Source organism: Heteronotia binoei, chromosome 2, assembly GCF_032191835.1.
Source record: "Heteronotia binoei isolate CCM8104 ecotype False Entrance Well chromosome 2, APGP_CSIRO_Hbin_v1, whole genome shotgun sequence".
NCBI classification, from domain to species: Eukaryota; Metazoa; Chordata; class Lepidosauria; order Squamata; family Gekkonidae; genus Heteronotia; species Heteronotia binoei.
Genome location: NC_083224.1, coordinates 114,471,236 through 114,495,394, shown reverse-complemented (window position 1 = coordinate 114,495,394; position 24,159 = coordinate 114,471,236). Strand labels below are relative to the sequence as shown.

At 42.9% G+C, this 24,159-nt stretch overlaps 1 protein-coding gene across 1 annotated transcript in view; it reads right to left on the bottom strand.

Annotated features, from left to right (window-relative positions):
- Positions 1–18,055, bottom strand: part of PCSK9 (proprotein convertase subtilisin/kexin type 9) — a 34,519-nt gene extending 16,464 nt beyond the window's left edge. The window contains 3 exon segments of the mRNA XM_060233020.1: positions 8,373–8,564; positions 17,458–17,871; positions 17,987–18,055. Of these exon segments, the coding sequence (XP_060089003.1) occupies positions 8,373–8,564; positions 17,458–17,871; positions 17,987–18,055 (675 nt within the window).
- Between the last annotated feature and the right edge of the window lie 6,104 nt (positions 18,056–24,159).

Here is a 24,159-nt window from a genome sequence, read left to right as displayed (position 1 = left end):
CTCCAGTCTATTATCATTGGGCTGACTATTCCAGAAACTTCCTTTAACAAATTAGATGGCAGGCCAACATGATAAACACCAGTTGTCATTTTGATGGTTCGCTGACTGATATGCATACTCAAATGAACTTTCAAATGTGTGTGTGTGTTCAGTGCGGATTTATATAAGCAGCATCTTCTAGTATTCAGTGGGACTTGTTTCAAAATATGATTGTGTGGGATTAAATTCCAAGGTTGTAATCTTAACATACACTGAGTAGGGGCTAAAATCACTGAAATAAAGTATGTGGTTTTTCCTGAATTGTTAGTAATGATCTTTTTGAAGTCTAGCTTTCATTTTTGGGAAACTGGATTATTTTCCAGTCTGTTACTATAGTCTGTACTACTGAGATGTGAAGCTTCTGTATTTTTCTGTCAAAATTCCAGCAATATGCAGTTTCCTGTGAGTGTATATGTGTCTTTTCCCCCCAGAGGTGATATTTGAGGGGGAAATGACTTTCCTGAGACTATCCTCTGTGTAGCAAAGTATGAAAAATTTTCTTTAACACAAATTGTGTTAAAGAAAATGTTGTGTATTTATTACTATAGTTTCACATTCACAATCACTCTTGCAGAATAATATGCAGATTTTACCCATAAGCATGCATTATGTGTCTTGAGGGGTGGGATCCACACATACCACTTTTTAATCACCCTAATTATAACAATATTGCTAAATTTAACCAAGAACATTTACTCAGCTATAATAACATGCAGAGCAAAAAGGAGCTTTATAACTAGGATTGCCAACTCCAGTTTAGGAAATTCCTGGAGATTTCAGGTGGAGCCTGGGGAAGGGGTGGACCTCAGTGGAGTATAATGCTAAATCCACCTTCCTAAGCAGCCAGGGAACTGGCCTCTGTAGTTTGGAGATCAGTTGTAATACCAGGAAATCTACAAGCCCCACCTGGATGTTTGCTTATGACACCTTTAATCAAATTTACTTGGCATAAGTTTTCATGGGCTAGAGCCCACAGGTGCATTTGATGATGTGGACCCTACTCCACAAACGCTTATCCATCAAAAAATGTTTCTACTGCAATAGACTAGGTTATTTAACTAGAATGTAAAATGTTAAAAAGGTGTCAAAAGTGGTGACTAGATTGGTTCAGCAAATTTGCTCTGAATTGAATAGGAATTTTAAAATCTGGGAGTCCTGAGTTTAAACACCGTATCTGCCTTTGCATTAATTTTGTGACATGTTAACACTGACTTAGGCCTCACTAATGTGGTAAAATTCTATCTGGGCTATACCATTCACACAGTGGGTGGCACCTCACATGACTGAATTCTTCTCCATGACAAAAAAAATCCATCCACATAGAAAACAAGGTTTGTCCTGACATGTAATTTTCATATGTGGTGGGAATTTTTCTGTGGGGAGAAGCACAATCAGTCATTTACCACCACCACCCCCAATTGCAGTCTGCGACGGTACAGTTCAGACACAGGTTTACAATAAGAATCAAATCCATGAGCTGAGTGGGTAATTCTTATCTGTGTCTTGAACATGGTAATCTGGAGTAATTGTGTTGTAGGTTAATTCATTTTATTCCCAGACTTCCAGTTTTGGTCATGGAGGGTTGAGCTGCTCTTCAGCAGACAGGCAGATCAGAACCTCTGTTCTGGGCAGAAAAGGTGATATCAACACCTACTGCCTACCCCTTCCAGGTAGGGAGGGGGCCAAGAAATGCATGTGAAGTTCTGAGGGGATTTACTTTGGCTGATGAGGAACTCCAGTGGGGTTTCTTTTTGGCTTTGAAGAGTCCCCCGAGAAGGACTGCATTCCATCATCTACAGAGGATCTCTGAGGCCATTAAATTGACTTAAATCCACCAAGATACAAAGATCCTATGAGACTGATTAACATCTGATAACTTATGGAGCAGTGCAAAGAAGGATAAATGAACTGAAGGTAAAAGATTTATATCTATCACTCTAGGGCAAATAAGAAACTAATTAAAACTAAAAGCAAAGGTCTGGAGCCAGAAAAGCAACAGGATATCTAGGAGTGTAAAGGAGGGGCTGAAATTGGGACTTGAAAATTGTGAGAAACAAGTTTAAAAGAGGAAAAAAATAGACATTGTTTGGAATACCTGTGGTTAGAAAAGAAACCTCCTCCCTGAAGATCGGCTGAGCTGGAGATTATAATACAGGAAGTGTCGTCATTGAAACAACGTGAGACTTCACAATCACAGAAAACGAGACTTCGTGTCAAGAAAGGAAGGAAGGTAAAGGACGACACCATTATGAGAAGGGAATAATAACAAGTCTTCCAGCCATCTCTAGGGCTCAAAACCATAGAGAAGTATCAGATGCCATTAAAAGAAGGTCAAAATTTTAAAAGTCAATAAAAAGAAATCTGGACATTGAAAAATAGCAGAGCCGGGAGATATCAACATTAAAGGGTAAAGTTTATTGGACTTACTTAGTCCAATAAAGTTTACTTAGAATTAACTTTGGTGCTGTTTTGGAGAAAGAAGGAAAAAAATTTTAAATGGACAGAAAAGCCACAGCGGCCATTTTTGTGCAAAAAAAATTTTTTTTTTAATTAATATCTTGACTTAGGGACATCAGAGAATGGCGATTTTGGGCTTATGCAACAGGGCATGATCTAATCTACAGGACTGTGTACTTAAAATTTGAATTTGAGAGGTCAACTTTTGAACCTATTTAAAGCAACAGACAAACAGTGATGTCGGAGCAAAGATTAGCAGCAAAGCAGATACGAATGAGGGCTGCATCAATTGAAAAAGAGAAAATGGCTAAATTTAAAACGGATAAGACTGATAAAGCAGGATGGCAAAAAGCAATGGATGCTATGGAAGCAAGATTGGCAAAGATAATTAGAGAAACAAAAACAGAACTAAAAATAGAACTAAAAAAAGATATTGAGACCAGTGCAGAAGAAGTTAAAAAAGACATTGAAGATCTCAGAAAAGACTCACAAGCAGCTCTACAGAAAGTGCAGAAGGTAGAAGAAAAGATGAAAGACCTAGATACAAGAATGGATCATGCAGATTCCACTATGCAAAAAATGCAGAGAAAAGCATTATTAGCTGATTGTAAATTAATGGAGAACCAAATAGGGTTAAGTGGGGTGCATGAATCTACCACTACTGATTTAAGGTCATATATAATTGAAATTATTGCTAATTTCTTAGGAGAAGACCCAGAAGGAACTGATCATTATTATGATTATATTTACAGGGTAAATTCGGAATATGCCAAAAAAAAAATAAGTTACCAAGAGATGTGGTGGTAAGATTGGTGACAAGAGACATGGTGGGAAGAATTCTTAGTAAACAATTCAAGAGCCCATTGGAGGTGGATGGCAGTAAAGTAAGAATTATGAAAGAACTGCCAAGGAAAGTCATCAGTGACAGGAGACTTTACAAAAGGTTGACAGAAAAACTGAGAGAAAAAGAAATGATACAGGTGGGAACTTCCACAGGGTTGGAGCTTTAAATTCAATGGACGGAGATTTACCATCACAACCACTCAGCAAATGACAAGCTTTCTGAGTGAGCATAAAGACTTTGGGGGATCAGATAAAGAATAAAAACCATTATGGATTACAAATTAATGTCTTGGAATATAAATGGACTTAGTTCACCACAAAAAAGAAGGGCAACTTTTCACTGGATTGAGAAACAAAATGTAACATAATCTGTCTACAAGAAGTACACATCAAACAAACAGATTACAAATTTTTATGGAATAAGCAACTGGGTGTGGAATTTTTTTCACTGGCTAAAGAGAAAAAACGGGGGTAGTTTTCTACAACAAACAAGAACTAGACCCAGAATTTTTAAAGATGATGATGGCAAATATATTGCGGTAGAAGTGACACTGAATTACAAAAGAACTTTGTTGCTGGGAGTATATGTTCCGAATGGAACGAAAGACTCTTTTTAAAAATGATATAATGCAACAATTAGACCATGTGGTGTATGATCAAATTATGATAATGGGAGACTTTAATGGAACAGTGAAAAATACTTTGGACAGAACTGGGGGAAAAAATAACAAAGGGAAACTACCAAAATCATTCTTTGAATTTTTAAAACAAGAGAGTTTAGTGGATATATGGAGGGAATTAAATCCCAAAGAACGTGATTATACTTACTTTTCGGTGAGGCACAACTCTTTTTCGAGAATTGATATGATTTGGACCACAAAAGATCTTGGACTTTTAACGAAGAAAATAAAGATACTTCCTAAAATGAGCAGATCACAATCCAATATTGTGGTCTGCAAAATCAGAGAAAAAGACTCTAAGGTGGCAGATAAATGAGGATTTGCTACAGAAACAGGAAATAGTGGTGTCTCTGGAAAAGGAAACTAAATGCTTCTTCCAAATAAATGAAAAAAGAAGATACCCAGTTTCGAATTGTGTGGGATGCATACAAAGCAGTAATGAGAGGCATTTTGATTACATTGAACAACAAAGACAAAAGAGCCAAAAATAAACAAATGATAGACATTCAGAAAGAAATTGGTAAAAAAGAGAAAGAGCTGAAAAAACGACCTGGGAAATAGATCATAAGAGAAATTACAATATTACAAAGCCAACTGAGCCATTTGCTGAATAAGGAATTGGAATGGAATTTAAAGAGACTACAGCAGAAATCTTTTGAAGGTGCGAATAAAATATCTTGCATGGCAAATGAAAAAAAGAAGGGAGAATAAAGTAATTAACAAAATTGTATCTGGTGAAAAAGACATTGTTGACCATGAAGGCATTAAAAGGGAATTTTACAAATATTATGCCAAGCTATTTAAAAGCCAAAGTGTAGATAGAAAAAGAATTGATGAGTACCTACAGAAAATTAAGGCTAACTCATTAACAAAAAATATGGAGAATTTGCTGAATAAGCCAATTGAGAGGGGAGAAATAGAGGAGGCAATCAACTCAATGAAATTAGGAAAAGCACCTGATTCAGATGGCTTCACGGCAAAATTTTATAAAGTTCTCACGGAGACGCTATTACTAAAACTTCAGATAGTGATGAACACTATAAGATTAGATGGGAAAGTTCCTTGTACATGGAAAGAAGCAGTAATTTCTTTGATACCAAAAGAAGACAGAGACACCACGAATGTGAAAAATTATAGACCAATTTCATTTCTAAACAATGACTATAAAATATATGCAAGGATTTTAGCAGAATGCCTTAAAGAGCATTTGAACAGTTTTATAAAAGAAGAACAAGCAGGATTTCTTCCCAAAAGACAAATTAGAGATAACATAAGAACAGTTATAGATATTATTGAGTACTATGAGAAGCATCCTGAAAAAGAAGTAGCATTATTTTTTGTAGACACAGAGAAAGCATTCGATAATGTGAATTGGGACTTTATGTTTGCAGTGATGGAGAAATTGAGATTGGGAGAAGACTTTATCAGAATGGTAAAGGCGATATATTCTGAACAATCAGCAAGGCTTTGCATTAATGCAGATTTAACAGAAAAAATGATAATAAATAAAGGAATAAGACAAGGTTGCCCTCTATCTCCATTCATATTTATAATGACGTTAGAGGTTTTGTTAATTCAAATCCAAGAAGATAAAGAGATAGAGGGGCTAAAATTGAAAGGTTTTTCCTATAAATACAGAGCATTTGCAGATGATGTGATGTTTATAAATGAAAATCCCACTCATGTAACACCATTGCTGCTTCGTAAGATACAAGAATATGGAGAGTTGGCAGGCTTCTATATAAACAAAGAAAAATCAAAAATCATGTGTAAAAATATGTTAAGGAACTACAGAGATTAACAGAGTGTGAAATTACCTCAAAAGTAAAATATTTAGGTGTAGAAATAACAATGAAAAATATTGATTTGTATAAAAACAATTATGAGAAACTCTGGCATAAGATTGATGGAGATATGATTAAATGGAATAAATTGAACCTATCTATGCTGCGCAGAATCTCTGCAATTAAGATAAACGTTTTACCGAGAATTATGTACCTGTTCCAAACAATTCCAATAGTAAAATACAATAAACAATTTAATAGATGGCAAAGAAAACTTTCAGAATTCGTATGGGCTGGGAAAAAAAAGAATTAAAATTAAAATTTTGACTGATGCGAAAGAAAGAGGTAGATTCCAGTTGCCTAACTTAAAGTTGTATTATGATGCAGTTTGCCTGGTGTGGATTAAGGAATGGATGACATTATTAAATAGAAAGTTATTGGCATTAGAAGGACATGGAAATGTTTTTGGATGGCATGCTTACATGTACTATGGGAAAAATAAGATGGATGGTTTATTCTCACATCTTGAGTCTTGAGATATAATATTAAGAAGGCACCAGATATTTTCTGTTGGGATTACAAATGGAAAAATTTCGAAAGCAAGGTAGAACAATAATTTGGTACATGTTTTCAGCTGCACGGACATTATATGCCCAATTGTGGAAACAAGATAAAATACCAGAAGTATGGGAATGGATTATGAAAGTCATGCATTGGAGTGAAATGGACAAACTTATAAGAATCTTAAAAGAACAAGATTTAGAGAAGTTTAAAAATGACTGGGGAAAGTTTCAAAAATAAATGGAAAAACAATGGAACGTTAAAGGACATTTGGTGATCTTTGACACTGGTTAATTTTTAAAGAAACGATATATGGATTACAGTTTAAGAAATATGATTATTGGATTATAACTTTTTCTTTTTCTCCCAATGACTAAGAAGAAATATCATGAAGATGGATTATAATTATAACCTTTGGGTGTTTTGGAGAAAGATTCTTTAATAGATAGAATTTATTACCTTATAACAAATTAGGTTAAACAGTAATACGAGGACGTTTGCTAAGGGGGCATGCACTGCTGGGGGTCACAAAAAAGGGTGTGTGTGGAGAAAATGTTATATATGTGTATTAACATTTAATGACAAATAATGACACGTTATCACAATATATTACATTATAATAAATTGTTTTAAACAAAAAAATTTCATCTTATTCCCAAGATTCTAACTCCTAACTCCACTCTTTCTCCTGCTCCTCCTCTCTACGTTCCCAAGAATCTCTCATGAACTGATTTTCCTGCCCACCAGTTTTCTGTCTCCTTTCATTCATCTCCATGCTTGTGTGTATCCATGTGTCACCTCTCTCACCTTCCTACTATTGATGGTAAATCTTCAATGCCAAAACCATAATACATATTGATCGATTTTGCACTCAACTTACCCCGCTCTCCCATTTGTTTTCTCTGAACGGCATCCATCGGATTTCCCACTATCTGCGCAGAGTTACAGGAAGTGTCGCGGTTTTCGCACAGCAAACGGAAACTGGGTTTTAGCGGTTTCTGTTTGCTGCGTGAAAGCTGCGATGCTTCCTGTAACTCTGGCACAGATAGTGGGAAATGTGATGGATGCCACAGAGAGAAGACAAACGGGAGAGCGGGGCAAGGTGAGTGCGAAATCGGTCTTAGATTTTAGATCATCTTTATTTGTACCTGTTCCTATTTGAACCATATCAGACTAACAATGTAAAAACTCAGCAGTGTTTTAGACAATCCCCAATTGGCATATTCATACCTGAAAACATTTGCTGTTTCGCCTTGATCATGCCCCCCCCAAAAAAGTGACATAATTTTCATCCTGTAATGTTCTTACATAAATTTTCAGATTAGCAAAAGTTTGCATAACCAGCAGCATTTTCCCCCCAAATAAAACTTGTATCACTTTGACTTGTGAATGTACATTATCTGAATTTTTTTGCTGTTTGTACAGAAACATCAATTATCAGTGATTTCAAAAATACCATCATTAAAGATCTGTTAAAATAGTTTACAATTCTGTGAGCGGATGCCTTTTTTCAAATTACTCAAGAACAAAGAGCAAAGGTCATCACAAACAGCTTGTGTTCACATCCTGCAGGAACAAATGGGAGGTTCTTATTGCTCATAGGGGTGCTTGTCTTTCTCCAAGGAACTCAGAGCAGCATTATAGCCTTACAACAATCCTGTGAGGCTGCCTGTCCTCCCCCTGCCCCCAACTCCAAAGTAAGCTTTGTAGCTGAGCCATAAAATTTCCTGCAGTCACATTTTGTATTCTACAAAGTGCTATATATATTGATGGCACCATATAAACAGTAAACAATAACAGTCTAAACCATTGCACAACATTATGGTCTTAGAAATAAAATGTCCCAGTAAGCAAACATAAAGAAGTTGTGTTTTGTGTTTATTGGTTATATCATTTTGTTGTATTTTATAATATATATTTTCTAATTTTTTCAATAGCTATGGCTGAGAGGCAGACTAGACATCTGGGGGAAAAAATAGATACCATATCAGGGAAAAGAGTGACTTACCATGTGCAGTAAATCTCTGCTCATCTTCACAACAAAGCCCTGGAATAGTTCCTCAAAGATATGTAGGATTTTAGTGAGGTAGCCACGCTTAGCTGCTCTGGCTTGCAGACGCTTGGCAGTTTTTGATGTTTGGAGTTTAAGGCCTTCCTCTTTGAGCACCACAATATAATGCCCAGGCAAACACCATGCAGCCTGTGTTTAAACATATAGGAACAGGTAGGAAAACAGAGAGAAGTAATAAAACTCTTCTGACTTATAAAAGTGTATGTGCCACCAACAGAATACGCTAACCTGGATGACATTCCACTATCCTTAAAATATTTACAAGATAAGACCTTATGTAGAATGCCATATTTGCCATTTTCATATGTGTAGTGTAGCCAGCAGATCCTATGATTGTCTGGCAGCCAGAAGTTCTAATTCTTTAGCATCATCCAGGGTGCACCATAAGGAAACAAGTTAGGATTGCTATGTAAAGTATGGAAGACAGCTAATAGAATGTAACAGTCTTTGGCAGTTGTGAAGATCTGTTGTTTATACAGGGCAAAATACCAGGACCCAAATGCAACTGTAGTGCAGCTCAACAAACTTTTTTCCATCTGTCACAGGAATGTGAACATTGTGCTTTCCAGGGAGATGTGATGGAGTTTTTGAACTCTTCCCAGCTGTGACAGCGTGGATTGTGATGGGCAAAACCACTTCCTGCCACTCTACTGGCCCCCATGGCACTGCCATAAACTCAGGGCCCTGTCTCAGATTACTTGGGTGGGAAACTGGTCCTGTGGTCCAAACAAAATGTTCTGACATGCCACTGCTCAGCACACATGACAGGAGTTTCCTACCCCTTGCACAAGAGCATGTTCTTGTTGTCCATCAGTGCTTCTAATAAGTTTAATGTTGGCAATTTCCCTGCATCTTTTTATTTTATATGTCAAAAATAAATAGACTAGGAGGTTAATGGCCACTTTCTTCAAAGGATCAGTATGCATGTTAAATAGCTAGAAAACAGCTTGATTTCATCCCGATGCCAATCTGTGAACAACGCCGTACGGCTCAAGGGGCTCGAGGAGGTGGTGCCTCCTTGCATTTTTTACAGGCCCCCTCCCATAGCCTTGGCTTTCCTCCCCCTCCTCTTGCCACTTTCATCCTTTCTACAGAACGATGGAGCCTGCCTGGGAAGCAAAGCAAACTCTTTAAGTCTTCTCTGGATTGGACTCCAAGTGAGTTAGATTGAGAGTGGCTGGTGAGGGAGGGGGGCTTTGTAAGGATTGCAATTTGCTGGGATCTTTGTCTGACTCTGAAACAAAGTGTATGCCTCTTCACCAATAACAGCTATAAAATGACCATTTGCCAGATCAACTGCTTGTTTTGTTTTCAGGCCTCTGCTTGGCCTACCTTCCATCTATTATAAATACTGCCTGGGGATGGGGGAAATGTAAATCTTATCTCTTTTTTTCTTTTTCAAGCCTCCTTGTGTAGGCCACACTGAAAAAGAAAAAGTCTTTTTTAAAAGAGAAAACTGTATTAAAAATGAGTTCCCCTTATTGCCTACAGTGCATCTACAGTCCCTAAATTCGAGAAGTTCTTCACTATGTGAAATGTCTAATAATAACTTCTTTGAATGGTACGCCAGCTCACTCACACACATGAAAACACATGAAGCTGCCTTATGTGAGAACTCTGTCAGCCCCAGCTACCTCACAGGGTGTCTGTTGTGGGGGAGGAAGATAAAGGAGATTGTGACCACTCTGAGATTCATAGGGCGGGATATAAATCCAATATCTTCTACTACTACTGAATCAGACAGGAATTTAACAGCATATACAATGTTGAAGCATATCTTGGTGTGTCCAGTGATTGATTTGTCTTGGTTTTGGGAATCTGAGGTTTTAACTGTCAAAGCCTGTCTGTTCAGACAGAATTTGAATGGAAATTTTTGTTATATCCATACAAAAGCATACAAGGACTATTTAAAATAAATTCAAGATGCAGAGTTGCAGTGTGCTTTCAATGTGCTTGTGAATGAATTCAAATTCAGGAAACTCAGTTTGGTGCAAGGAACTGAAGCATTTCTGAAGACTGTTAATCCTCATTTAGCAATGAAACATAATATGTGAGGAAATCGGTTTCAATGTATAGATTGGGAGGAGGTGGAGGTGGAAAGAAAGCAACTTTAAATGCATTCTCCAAGCTGCCAGCTTTGTTAATAATAATAATAATAACTTTTATTTCTATCCCGCCCTCCCCGCCTAGGCGGCTCAGGGCGGCTAACAACAATTTACACGTTAACATAAATAATAAAACTTTAGATTTAACAATTAAAATTAAACATATAAAAACCAGTCAGTTAAGTTAAAATACATAATTTACATTACACTATATATATATATAAATATATCTGGCAGTAATAAAACTATTATAGCGCTGGTTCTGCCAGTTTAGACAATCTTATATGAGTGTTCTTATATTTAATAGATGGCGGTTCTTTGTATCATGCAACTCAGCAGTCAGTGTCACCATAGGCTTGTCCAAAAAGGGCGGTCTTGCAGGCCCTGCGGAATTGGTCGAGGTTCCGCAGGGCCCGCACTTCCTCCGGAAGCTGGTTCCACAGTGCAGGTGCCGCAGCTGAAAAGGCCCGTACTCTGGTGTTTTGGAGTTTGACCTCTCTCGGCCCAGGGATAGTCATTTTGTTTTTACCCACTGACCTCAGTGCCCTCTGGGGTTCATATGGGGAGAGACGGTCCCTTAGGTAGGCTGGTCCTCGGCCATATAGGGCTTTAAAGGTGATAACCAACACTTTGTACTGGACTCGGTAGGTAATTGGTAACCAGCGCAGTCCGCGCAGCCCCGGCCGTATGTGCTCCCATTTCGAGAGCCCCAATAGTAGCCTGGCCGACGCGTTCTGCACCAGCTGTAACTTCCGGGTCCAGCACAGAGGTAGCCCCAAGTAGAGTGCATTACAGTAGTCCAATCTTGAGGTGACCGTTGCATGGATCACTGTTGCGAGGTCGCGGCGTTCCAGGAAGGGGGCCAACTGCCTTGCCCGCTTCAGATGGAAGAATGCTGACTTGGCAGTGGCTGCTATCTGGGCCTCCATTGATAACGAAAGCTCCAGTAAAACACCCAGACTTTTTACCTGGCGCGCTGGTTCCAATGGCGCGCCGTCGAAAGTTGGGAGAGCTATTTCCCCTCTCAGAGCGCCACGACCCGCACAAAGGACCTCTGTCTTCGCTGGATTCAACTTCAACCCACTCAATCTGAGCCACGTCGCCACAGCCTGTAAGGCCCGATCCAGGTTCCCTGGGGCGGAGCCAGGCCGGCCATCCATTAGTAGATAGAGCTGGGTGTCATCTGCATATTGATGGCAACCCAGCCCGAACCTCCGGACAATCTGGGCAAGGGGGCGCATATAAATGTTGAACAGCATTGGGGAGAGAACAGCTCCCTGAGGCACCCCACAATCCAGTGTGTGCCTCTGGGATCGCTCACCCCCAATGGCCACCCTTTGTCCCCGATCAGAGAGGAAGGAGGAAAGCCATTGTAGGGCCAACCCCCCAACCCCTAAGTCGGCAAGGCGGCGCTTTAGCAACTGGTGGTCGACTGTGTCAAATGCCGCCGACAGGTCTAATAACATCAGTACCGCAGCGCCGCCCCGATCCAGATGCCGCTGGAGGTCATCCACTAAGGCGACCAGCACTGTCTCCGTCCCATGGCTCGGTCGGAACCCAGATTGGCACGGGTCAAGAACGGAAGCGTCATCTAGGAACCTCTGTAGCTGCAGCGCCACTGCCCTCTCAATAATTTTACCTAAAAATGGTAAATTAGACACCGGACGGTAGTTCGCCAATTCGGCCGGGTCTGCTGTACTTTTTTTTAGGAGAGGGCGAACCAACGCCTCTTTCAAAGGCGTTGGGAAATGCCCCTCTACGAGGGATCTATTTATGATGTCCCGTAAAGGACATCTAAGCTCCCTCTGGCAGGATTTAATCAGCCAAGAGGGGCAAGGATCCAAATCACATGTTGTTGGGCGAGCAGCGGAGAGGATCCCATCGACTTCCTCCAGATTGAGCGGATCGAAGTGATCCAGAACCAAACCCGAAGTCAGGCACGGAGCCTCAATTCCACTCACTGTTTCCAAGGTGGTAGGCAGGTCTTGGCGGAGCAGTGAGATTTTATCCGCAAAATATTTCGCAAATGCCTCACAGCCAATCTCCAATTCCCTAATGTTTGGTTTGCCTTGTGGCAATGTTATGAGATCCCCAATTATTCTAAACAATTGTGCTGGGCGCAAATTTGCGGATGCAATCTTGGTTGCAAAGTAATTTTTCTTTGCAGCCTTGACTGCCATCTCATACGACTTCATAAACGTTCTGTAGGATGTTCTCACTGCTTCGTCCCGAGTATGTCTCCACTGCCTCTCTAGTCGTCTGAGCCCTTGTTTGAGCTGGCGCAATTCTAAGGTGTACCATGGTGCCAGTCTCGTACGAGGGCGCAGAGGGCGCCGGGGTGCTATTTCGTCGATGGCCCTGGTTAGTCGGTCTTGCCAGATCTCCACAAGGCCATCGAGGGAATTGCTAGTGGGCCAAGGATCCCCCAGGGCCGTTTGGAACCGTTCCGGGTCCATCAGGCTCCGGGGGCGAGCCAAAATAGGCTCTCCGCCCATACAGGGTTGGTGTGACGTCCCCACACGGGCCTTAAGGGCTAGGTGATCCGACCATGGTACCGCTTCTGCCGCGATATCGCTCACCGAAATCCCGGACGCAAAGATCAGGTCTAGTGTGTGACCAGCTTGATGCGTGGGAGTCGTAACAAGTTGAGAGAGCCCCAGTGTCGCCATGGAAGACACTAGGTCCATCGCCTGAGTGGAGGCCATGTCATCGGCATGGACGTTAAAGTCACCCAAGACCATAAGCCTCGGGAACCTCAACGCCCAGCCTGCCACTGCCTCCAATAGTGATGGTAAGGCGCTGGTTGGTGCGTGAGGCCGACGGTACACCAACCAGACTGCCAACCCCTCTCCGGCATCCCACGCCAAACCGGCACATTCGATACCATCAATCCTTGGGTCCGGGAGGGCCCGAAAGGAGTAATCCTCCCGTATGAGTAACGCCACTCCTCCCCCCCGCCCGCTGATCCGTGATTGGTGAAAGACCGAGTATCCCGGGGGGGCCATTTGGGAGAGTGCTACTGTCTCCCCGTCCCTCACCCAGGTCTCGGTCACGCAAGCCAGGTCCACGTCCTGCTGGAGCAAGAACTCCCTCAGGGTCGCGGTCTTGTTGTTTATGGACCTGGCGTTGCATAACACCAATGACAGAGGCAAGCAATTCCTCTTGGTCCCACTACCTGCCACCGTTGGGATGGGAAGTAGACTGGAAGGCGACCGAGCCCCTTTTTGTCTCTGTCTCCTTCCTTTATATAACTGTCTACTCCCACCGTCATACCTTCCCCTCCCCAGGAGCACTGGAATCCCTTGGCCGGACATTGCGGCTGCACTAAGTAGAATTCTCAGATCTTGCTCACCGATTCTTCCCGGTCTGTCGTTTTAGCTGTCCTCTTACTAACCCCTCTGACTCCAACCGCAAGACCCACTTCCTATATCTTAAATTAATTAATTTAATTGTCCTCCCCAATCTGTTTCAATCAATTGTTATGAAATCTTCTATAAATTTATTCCTCCCAGCATCAATAAAAATAGCCTCCCTCCCATCCCCTCACTATTAATGAGCTGAGCATCGGTAACTACTTTCCAATATATATAAATATATATTAAAAATCTAAATTACAATTGATTAAATTAAATTTCCTAATAAATTAATTAACAATAAATTATATCAATTTCTACTAGTGATCAAGCCGTTGGTCAGTCATTGGGTATAAATTGCACATTGTCCGTTCTTCACCTAATTTATTAGGCTCAGTTGTTTTTAAAGTGCAAATGCAGATGTTACAGTCTAGGGGGGAGATGAGGGAAGCAGGCTCTTCTATGGTCTTCCACATTGGTCAAATTCCGTTGCTCTTAACTCCTTCAAGAAGTTGTGTGCAAACTGAGCTCCCCTGAGCCCCGTATAGGGCTTCTCTGTTGGGGCTGCCCAGGTCGCTGGCCAGTTGTGTTATGTGGCGTTTTTGATGTTCAGTCGAAGGGAGGGGGGGGAGGGCAGGGCGGTTGATAAAGAAGAGGGGGGGCAGGTAGGGGGGGTTGGAGGTAGAGGCTAGAGAAATGGCTCTAGGGAAATGGCTTGGGGAAGTGTTTTAAAGAGAGAAATGCCTTCTCCAAATTGGCCAAAGGGGCAGTGTGGGCTTTGAGAGCCACACAATATGTGTGAAAGAGCCACAGTTTGGCCACCCCTGTGAAGTATGGTGGTCCAGACCTTACTTTGGAGTTGACTACTGCTGTAATAAATTATAACAAATCTGAAATATTATTGTGCAATAAACCACTTCTATTTGTAACAATAATAATAAAAACCCTGAAACATTTTTATGCAATAAACCACTTGTATTTATTATTTATTTATTGGTTACTTATAAGAACAAGCATGGTGTGACAGCTCCACACAGTCATATAATAGCGGGTCCCACTTGGGCCCCCTGAGGAAAAAGCTGCTAGCTACGGGGCTGCCTGTGAAACATATGACTTAAAAACTGCCAGCTGCACTCCTAATTCAGTGCTATGGTGCATACCCAAAAAATGTGACAGGTCAACTTTACAACCACCACCACCCCACCCCAGTTCACATGAACTGTACCAGAAGCACTCTATGAATGCATCCAATCCAAAGAATAAGCAAGGACCAAAAGCAGCTTAAGGATTAGGCAAAATGAAACCACAGAACATAAGAGAAGCCATGTTGAATCAGGCCAATGGCCCATCCAATCCAACACTCTGTGTCACACAGTGGCCAATATATGTATACATATATATATACTGTGGCTAATAGCCACTGATGGACCTCTGCTCCATATTTTTATCCAATCCCCTCTTAAAGCTGGCTATACTAGTAGCCCCACCACATGCTGTGGCAGTGAATTCCACATCTTAATCACCCTTTGGGTGAAGAAGTATTTCCTTTTATCCGTTTTAACCTGACTGCTCAGCAATTTCATTGAATGCTCACGAGTTCTTGTATTGTGAGAAAGGGAGAAAAGGACTTCTTTTTCTGCTTTCTCCATCCCGTGCATAATCTTGTAAACCTCTATCATGTCACCCCACAGTCGATATTTTTCCAAGCTAAAGAGCCCCAAGCGTTTTAACCTTTCTTCATAGGGAAAGTGTTCCAAACCTTTAATCGTTCTAGTTGCCCTTTTCTGCACTTTTTCCAATGCTATAATATCCTTTTTGAGGTGCGGTGACCAGAATTGTACAGTATTCCAAATGAGACCACACCATTGATTTATACAGGGGCATTATGATACTGGCTGATTTTTCAATTCCCTTCCTAATAATTCCCTGCATGGCGTTGGCCTTTTTTATTGCAATCACACACTGTCTTGACATTTTCAGTGAGTTATCTACTACGACCCCAAGATCTCTCTCTTGGTCAGTCTCTGCCAGTTCACAACTCATCAACTTGTATTTGTAGCTGGGATTCTTGGCCCCAATGTGCATTACTTTGCACTTGGCCGCATTGAACCTCATCTGCCACTTTGACGCCCACTCGCCCAGCCTTAACAGATCTCTTTGAAGTGCCTCACAATCCTCTCTGGTTCTCACCACCCTGAACAATTTAGGGTCATCTGCAAACTTGGCCAGTTCACTGTTTACTTCCAACTCCAGATCATTAATGAACAAGTTAAAGAGCATGGGACCCGTACTGAGCCCTGCGGCACCCCACTGCTTACCTTCCTCCACAGTGAAGACTGCCCATTTATACTCACTCTCTGCTTCCTATTAATTAGCCAGTTTTTGATCCATAAGAGGACTTGTCTTTTTACTCCATGACTCTCGAGCTTACTAAGGAGCCTTTGATGAGGAACTTTATCAAAAGCTTTCTGGAAGTCAAGGTAAACAAGATCTATTGGGTCCCCTTTGTCCACATGTTTGTTCACCCCCTCAAAGAAATGTAACAGGTTAGTGAGGCAAGATCTTCCCTTACAGAACCCACAATGACTCTAAAATGGGAAATCTTTGGGTAACAACCTCCCCCCCCCCCCCATCATAGCCTTTGTGGCATGGTTACTTCCATAGTGATAAGTCCTCAAGTGACATGTGGATCCACCCCCCAGTGCAAACCTGCACTCGGCCATGGTCCTGCATCTGGCTGAAATCCCAAAGGCTTTGATGACCAACCCTTTCCTATTGGCAACTCTTTACCCAAAGGCTGCGGAGGGGGGGGGGGATGCAACACCCCATAAAGCCCTGCTGCTGCTGCCCTTAGGGATGGATTTGTGTCAAGGCCGTTGCCCTGCTGCTGCCTTGGAAGAAGAGAAGCGACCGTAGGGAGGGAAGGCGGCAGGCAGCGCCCTGAGGGGCGTTCTGAGGAGCTCTTCCTCACCGCAGCTAAGGGGCCCCGCCACCCCTCGCCGCTCGCTTCCCAGAACCAGGTGAAGAAGCCCAACGCAGCGTGTCCCAGAAGAAGCCAGGCAAACAGGCTTCGTGAAAGCGTCGGCTGGAATGGCGCCTCGGGCCAGCCATAAGAACATAAGAGAAGCCATGTTAGATCAGGCCAATGGCCCATCCAGTCCAACACTCTGTGTCACACAGTGGCAGAAAATTTTTTATATATATACACACACACTGTGGCGAATAGTCACAGTCTTTCAAATGGCTCGGGATCCCTGTCCTGGCCAAGGCGGCTGCCCTTCTGGCGCGCCCTTCCCACCGGTGCCTGCCTTCCGCACTTTGGCCAGGCCACTGTCTGTCCTCCAGCTTCAAGCGCCCAAAGCAATCCCGGCGCCTTCTTTTCCGACGCCGCCGCTCCCGCCCGCCCGCCCATTGATTAAGGGCATTCCCTCCCTCCCCCCCCCCCCCAGCAACAGAAGCCGCCCGCGAGCTGCCCGCCAGCCCAGCCACACCACTTCCCCGCCGCGAGTCCAGCTGCCCTCCCGCGAGTCAAGACAGCCAGAAGACCCAGTCCCGCCCCGTCACCTGCTGGCTCCTGTAGAAAGCTGCAGCTCCGCCGCGGGGTTTCCCGAAGTGGCTCTGCTGCGGCCCCTGGCGGGAAGCGAGGGCGCGGGGGGTGGTGATGCGGCTGGAGCCGGAGTCGTCTTCCTGCGGAGTGGCGGCGGGCGCCAAGGCGGCGAGTGCGGCCAGCAGCAACGGAGCACGGGACCAGCTGCCCATCGTGCCTTCCTTGCCCCGAAACAGGCGCGGGATCCCGGCGGCCCGCGAAGAAGCTCGCCGGAGGGAGCGGGCAGCAGCTGGGCGGGCCGGGAGAGGAGAGGAGAGCGCCCTTCTGCGCTGCCTGCGCCGGGGCTGCTGGAGGAGACTGGGCGCCGATCCGGCTGGCTGGCTGGCTGGCGAGCTGCGCTTCCCGCCGCTGCTGTGGCACAGAGCGAAGGACTAGCGAGCGGCAAGCAAGGGCATCGCCTGGCCTCCCTCGCCGGCGCACTCACACACACACTTCGGGTCCCACTTGCCTCCCCTCCCCCTCAGCCCACCCCACCCCGACACACACCTGAGCTCTTCCCCAGATCTGTTGGGCGTGAATGTGCCCGATCACGCCGCGATTATCCCATCGGACCATCCTATCTTGTTAAACATTAAGTGGCGCTGTTCTCATCCTTTGAGGTGAAGTTTCTGCCCCTTTTTGCTTTTTCAGGGCATTCCTCTGCCTAGCCCGGGAAAGGCAAATGTCTGTACCTTACATGCAGGCACATGTATCTAGAAGCGAAAGAGCACAAGAACCATTTGAGAGACACTGAAAGGATGGGCCTCTGAGTTTTGTGTGCAGGGCTTGCAGCAAAGAGGTACCACAATGCACTTTGCTGACTCTGAGCTAAAGTCAATGACCCTTTCTCTAGAACTTTAATAGCAGACAAGTATTCACTCAACAACACACAATATTGATTGACAAGAGTGCCCAAATATGCAGGAAAGCCCTAGTCCAGCATCTTAAGACACAGACCTTTCACAGCCCTATTCAATGTGCTTAGTAGTTGATGCAATGAAGGCTAACAGAAGCAAATTACTCCTCCAGACTTTAGTGTGACTGCTCTAGAGTATTCTGTTTCAGGACTTCAGCCAAAAATGACAAAAGATTGTCCATCTGAGATGTACCTACCAGCCTTGTCACTTTCAAGAGCATCTAGAAGATGCTTGAGAGATGCCAAATAAAACTATGAGCGTGTATTTTTGATACAGTGACAACAGAAATACTTCATATGACAGTGTGTACTGAAGTTTCAAAAAAAAAATTGGAAAGTGCCCCTCTTATACTTCAGAATGATTCTCACAGACTATTTTATCCACTTCAGTACAGTCCATTATATACACAATTTTCACCACCATTTTATTTTTTTGCCAAGACATAACCGTGGGCGGGACTGTTGAGTATCTTCCCATATGTTTCCATAGTTGTTTGTGTTTTTACTCCTCTTCCTGACTGTTTCTTTCCTGTTTTATGCACAAAACAATGTGGCCTGCTAAGGAAATCTGGAACACCCATATTGGCACTTGTATGGAATATGCTGGCATCAGTTATGATGAGGTCCGGGACTATATTGCTTTTCTATCTGAACTAAGAACAATATCCTTAAATCAAAGATTTCAGGTTTTCACGGCTGGTAACATCATTAGGGTTGGTAGAATCTTTCGGGATCAAGTGCCGAGTTCTACTGGAGAAAGTTTTCCTTCCAGACGTTTCGTTCTCAACTGCGGAGAACATCCTCAGTGGCGTTGCAGCCGGAGCAGGCGCTCTGACCTTCTTGGCTGCTGTGCATTGAGTGGGGCCAGGGCTGCTGGAGAGCTGCTATTTGTAGGCTGGAGGGGGTGTGATGAAAGGGCAATTGGTTTGTGGATGTGCCCATTGTTTGGTGGGGCTTCCTGGAAGGGTAGTGATAAGGAAACTGGCTGTTGAATGTGACCATTGTTCTGTGTTAATTGCTGTGTTAATTGTTAATATCTTCAAACCCCTTCCAACCTTCCCAGCAATTAACACAGAACAATGGTCACATTCAACAGCCAGTTTCCTTATCACTACCCTTCCAGGAAGCCCCACCAAACAATGGGCACATCCACAAACCAATTGCCCTTTCATCACACCCCCTCCAGCCTACAAATAGCAGCTCTCCAGCAGCCCTGGCCCCACTCAATGCACAGCAGCCAAGAAGGTCTGAGCGCCTGCTCCGGCTGCAACGCCACTGAGGATGTTCTCCGCAGCTGAGAACGAAACGTCTGGAAGGAAAACTTTCTCCAGTAGAACACGGCACTTGATCCCGAAAGATTCTACAAACCCTAATATCCTTGAATATCTGTTTGCCTGAATCTGATGAGGATGAATAAATGAATCCAGACAAAATAGAGTTGCTCACTGTAGGGAGGGGGTTTCCTAAAAAGTGAAGAACTGCAAGTCCTAAATAGAAGGACTGCATTGCTCCTGACAGGAGGAGGAGGAGATTGGATTTATACCTTACCCTTCAATTGGAGTCTCAGAGCAGCTCACAGTCTCCTTCCCATCCTCTCCCTACAACAGGCACCCTATGAGGTAGGTGGGGCTGAGAGCTCTGACAGACACTGCTCTTGAGATAACAGCTCTGACAGAGTTATGATTGACCCAACCTCACATACAGTTGTATGTGGAGGAATGGGGAATCAAATACGGTTCTTCCAGATAAGAATCTGTGCACTTAACCTGTGCGCACAGTAGAGTTTCCCATCTTGGGAATGCTTCTTGGCCCAGGTCTCCTCAGAGGTTTCTTGTAGTAGGCTGCGGTGAGGAACATGTTTTGTCACAATTATTGGCTGTTCCTGGAAGAGAAGGGAGGCCAGTTGTTCTGTACACCCTGTAGCCTCCCTGTATGGCCACTGCAATGTGCTAACTGTGAGACACCCAGTGAAGCCAATTCAAACACCTGAATTGATCCAGAATGTGATAACCAAACTGGTGAGGAGCAGTAATGAAAGAGCTCCACTGGCAGCTATTTGTTTTCAGACCAATCTTAAGGTCCTGCTTCTGTCTTTTAAAGCTCCATACAGCCTGGTCCACTGTAGTCCAGTAATGAATCTCTGCTGCAGATGTCACCTCCATCAGCAGCTAGATTGTCTTTCACAACTGACACAGTATTCTCTGTTGTGGCCTCATATTTATGGAAATCATTATCATTTTTTACATTTTTATTTATTTATTTTAGAAAAACAGTGAGGGTACGAAAAAGAAAAAATGGGTTATGCAACATAATTAAATTTGTCAAAGACAATCATGTAGTTCATAATATATAGGATTGATAATATTTTCCTTTCATCTCCTTCATTATAATTTTAAAGATATTATCAATAAAATACAATAAGTCTTATTTCTGTTGGGGTACAATTGTATTTATCATCTAAGCTTTAAGTTTCAAACTTCATAACTAATCTATTTCAGCATTACTACATATTCAACCTAACATATTTTCAACACGTCTACATATTTATTAGAATTTTTAATAGATAAGCAGAATATCATGCTGTAAAGAAAAGTCTATCACATACCTCATATACAAAACCCATTTATATTCAGGATATTACATTTGGAACAGATTTTAATTTTACTTCTATTTCATTACCATACATTTGTATATGATATTTTCTCAATTTAAGTTTGTCTCTGCTAGCATAATACACATTCAATCTTTCCTCAAATTTTGTAATGGACTTGTTTCTCAAATAGGTTGTTAATTTTGCCATTACTGTGTATTCAGCAAGTTTATTTTTCCATTCTTCTAAATGTGAACAGACATCTAGCTTCAATTTTGCTTCATAAATAGTTCTAGCCACTGTCACCATGTATTTGAATAGCTATTCTAAAAAAATTGGTAATTTGTTATGCAGAATACCTTATAGCATGCTCTTGGCTTCCATTGGGAATTTAAGCTTTAACTTTAATATATTATGCATTTTTGGTGTATTCTTTCCAATATTTTTTTGCTTTTTTACAAGTTCATCACATATTTTTTAAAGTTGACATTTCCAGCATTTTCCTTTGTAGTTTTCTCAATGTCCTTTGGAGTTATATACCATCTGAAACACATTTTGTATCAATTTTCCCTTAGTGACTGGCTGACTACAAATTTGACATCTTTCCCCCACAGTCAATCTTACTGTTGCATAGATACTGTATCTGTTTTTTAAGGTATTGCATCCACATAACGATCCATTTTTTCACTTTCTTAATCATCCATTTTCCATTTCTAGCTGGAGTAAAATCTTATATATCTGTCATAGTAAATGTTCTTTTTGTTTTATAACCAGCTGCTCAAATTCAGTTGCATCTACATGATGCTATAAGAGTCTACCCTGTGAAGCAGCTGCCATTTCCTTCAGGGGAACACAGATCTCTGTAGTCCAGAGATTAGTTGAAATTCCAGGAGAATTCCAGGCCCCATCAGGGGGTTGGCAGCCTTACTAGCCATAAATAATTTCTCTTTACCTGACAGAAATTTCCTTGTGGTTACAGATAATAGCTTCCTCAAGAGTAAGGGGCTGCTAATGAGAAAGCTATGAAATGGGCATGGCTGAAGAGCCATTTATCATTCTAGGGCTATTCCACTGCCCTGCTGGTTCAGGCAAGCCTTAACTAGAGGAAGGTGGGCCTGGCTCGATGGTAGAGCACATCCTTTGCATGCCTGTTCCCTCTTGGCATCTCCAATTAGAAAAGCCTAAACTGATGGGCCTGGGAAAGGGCCCAGCCTAAATCTTTGGAGAATGCCAGGAGAATGGATAGCCATATAACGCACTTTCATGTATAATAATAATAATAATAATAATAATAATAATAATAATAATAATAATAATAATAATAATAATAATAATAATAATAGATTTTATTTATATCCCGCCCTCCCCGCCTAGGCAGCTCAGGGCGGCTAACAACATTCCATACATTAACATAAATAGGTAAAACTTTAAATTTAACAATTAAAAAATTTAAACATATAAGAACCAGTTAATTGAGTTAAAATACATAATTTAAGTTACATTAAATGTATCTGGCAGCAATAAAACTGTTCTGGTGCTGGTTCTGCCAGTTTCATTCAATGATACTCACACATGGAGGCTGTATAAATGGAATGGAGAGAAAAACATATTTCCAGGAAAAAAATTGTTGCTGGGAAACTACACATTTCCTCCAATGCACTATTTTAAAGAGGAAACTTCTGAAGGATGGCTGTGATATGCTTTGTTTAATTTGATAGTTTTCAGCCTCAAACTCTTATGAAATGGCTGCAGTTGGTATACAAGATCCCTAGCTAATGGTTTTGTTAAACAAAATAAGGGAATTAATAACAAAATGCAACTTTTAGTGAAAGAAATCCACTATGAATGAACAGTGTGAATCTCTAGTCTACAAACTCTTGAATGCACTAGAACTTGATCTAGATTTGTAAGATCAGAGAGATATTGATAAGGTTTGTATAATATAGTTGGTTCTATACAGTAATGAGGTGGGGTGGTAATGAACATAGCTCTTTTATTGAATACAGCATGGTATAGTGCAGCCTACAACGACTAACTGCTAGGGCCGCAAGGCCCTCTAGATATACACACCCAAAGTTCCCCCGCTGCCTGTGACTGGACCATTCAAACCAGTCGGGGGCTCTTGATTCAAACCAGTCGGGGGCTATTGTTTCTGAGTCCCTCAAGCTCTGTCCTTCAGGCCCCAGTGAGCCAGGCAAGAACTCCAGCTTATAGATACAATTCTAAGCACATATACAACATTCTTCCCCCCTTAGTTTGCAAGCCTAGCTGATGTAGTCATTGAGGTAGGCTGGCTTGCGATGATCTCTGGTGGACTGCCTGAGCCCCAGAGGGGGTGGGGGAGCAGACGCAGTTGCAGTGGTGTGAGTGGAGGGGCTGCCGCTGTATCGCTCTCAGCCAGCATTTCCCGGGCCTCCGTGACCGCTGGCTCCACCTGAATGGTGGGGCTCGGGGCCCCTGCCTCCTCTGCATCAGTCAGGGAAGGAGTGGAGGTGGTGGTCTGGTTGTCAGGACTGTAATCCTCAACTTCTACCCCGGGGCTCTCGCGGGACCTCAGCTGGTCAATGTGCCTCTTTATGGTGGACCCCCCCCCCCTCTGTTGTAACCTCATACATCACGGACCCCAGCACCCTGGCAACCCTTACCGGAATCCAAGCGGGCCCGCCCAAAGTTCATAGCCATAAACTAGTCCCCCATATCTAGCCCCCGAGGTGCCCGGATCAACTCTGGGACCTCCTGCAGGTTGAGGTCTCTGTCTGGGTGCAATTGGTCTTTTAGGGTGGCTACCTGGCGGCTGATGAGAAGTTTGACAGGGCTGCGGCCCGTGGTTGAGGAGGGAATACTGTGCTGTGATAGTAAGAATTCTGCAAGGCGGCCCTCCCAGCCCCCCTGGATGATGTGGCAGAGCAATTCTTTAGTCATTCGCACCATCCTTTTGGCCTGGCCATTGGTGGCCAGGTGGAATGGGGTTGACCTGATGTGCCTGATGAGGTTGCAGGCACAGATTTCCTGGAATTCTCCCGACGTGAAGGCCGTTCCATTATCTGAGACCAGTGTGTCCGGGAGGCCATGCGTGGCGCACACCCGGTGGAGACCGCCGATGGCGACCCGGGAGGAGGTGGATGGCACCGGGAGCACCTCCAGCCATTTCGAGTATAAGTCCACAATTAAGAA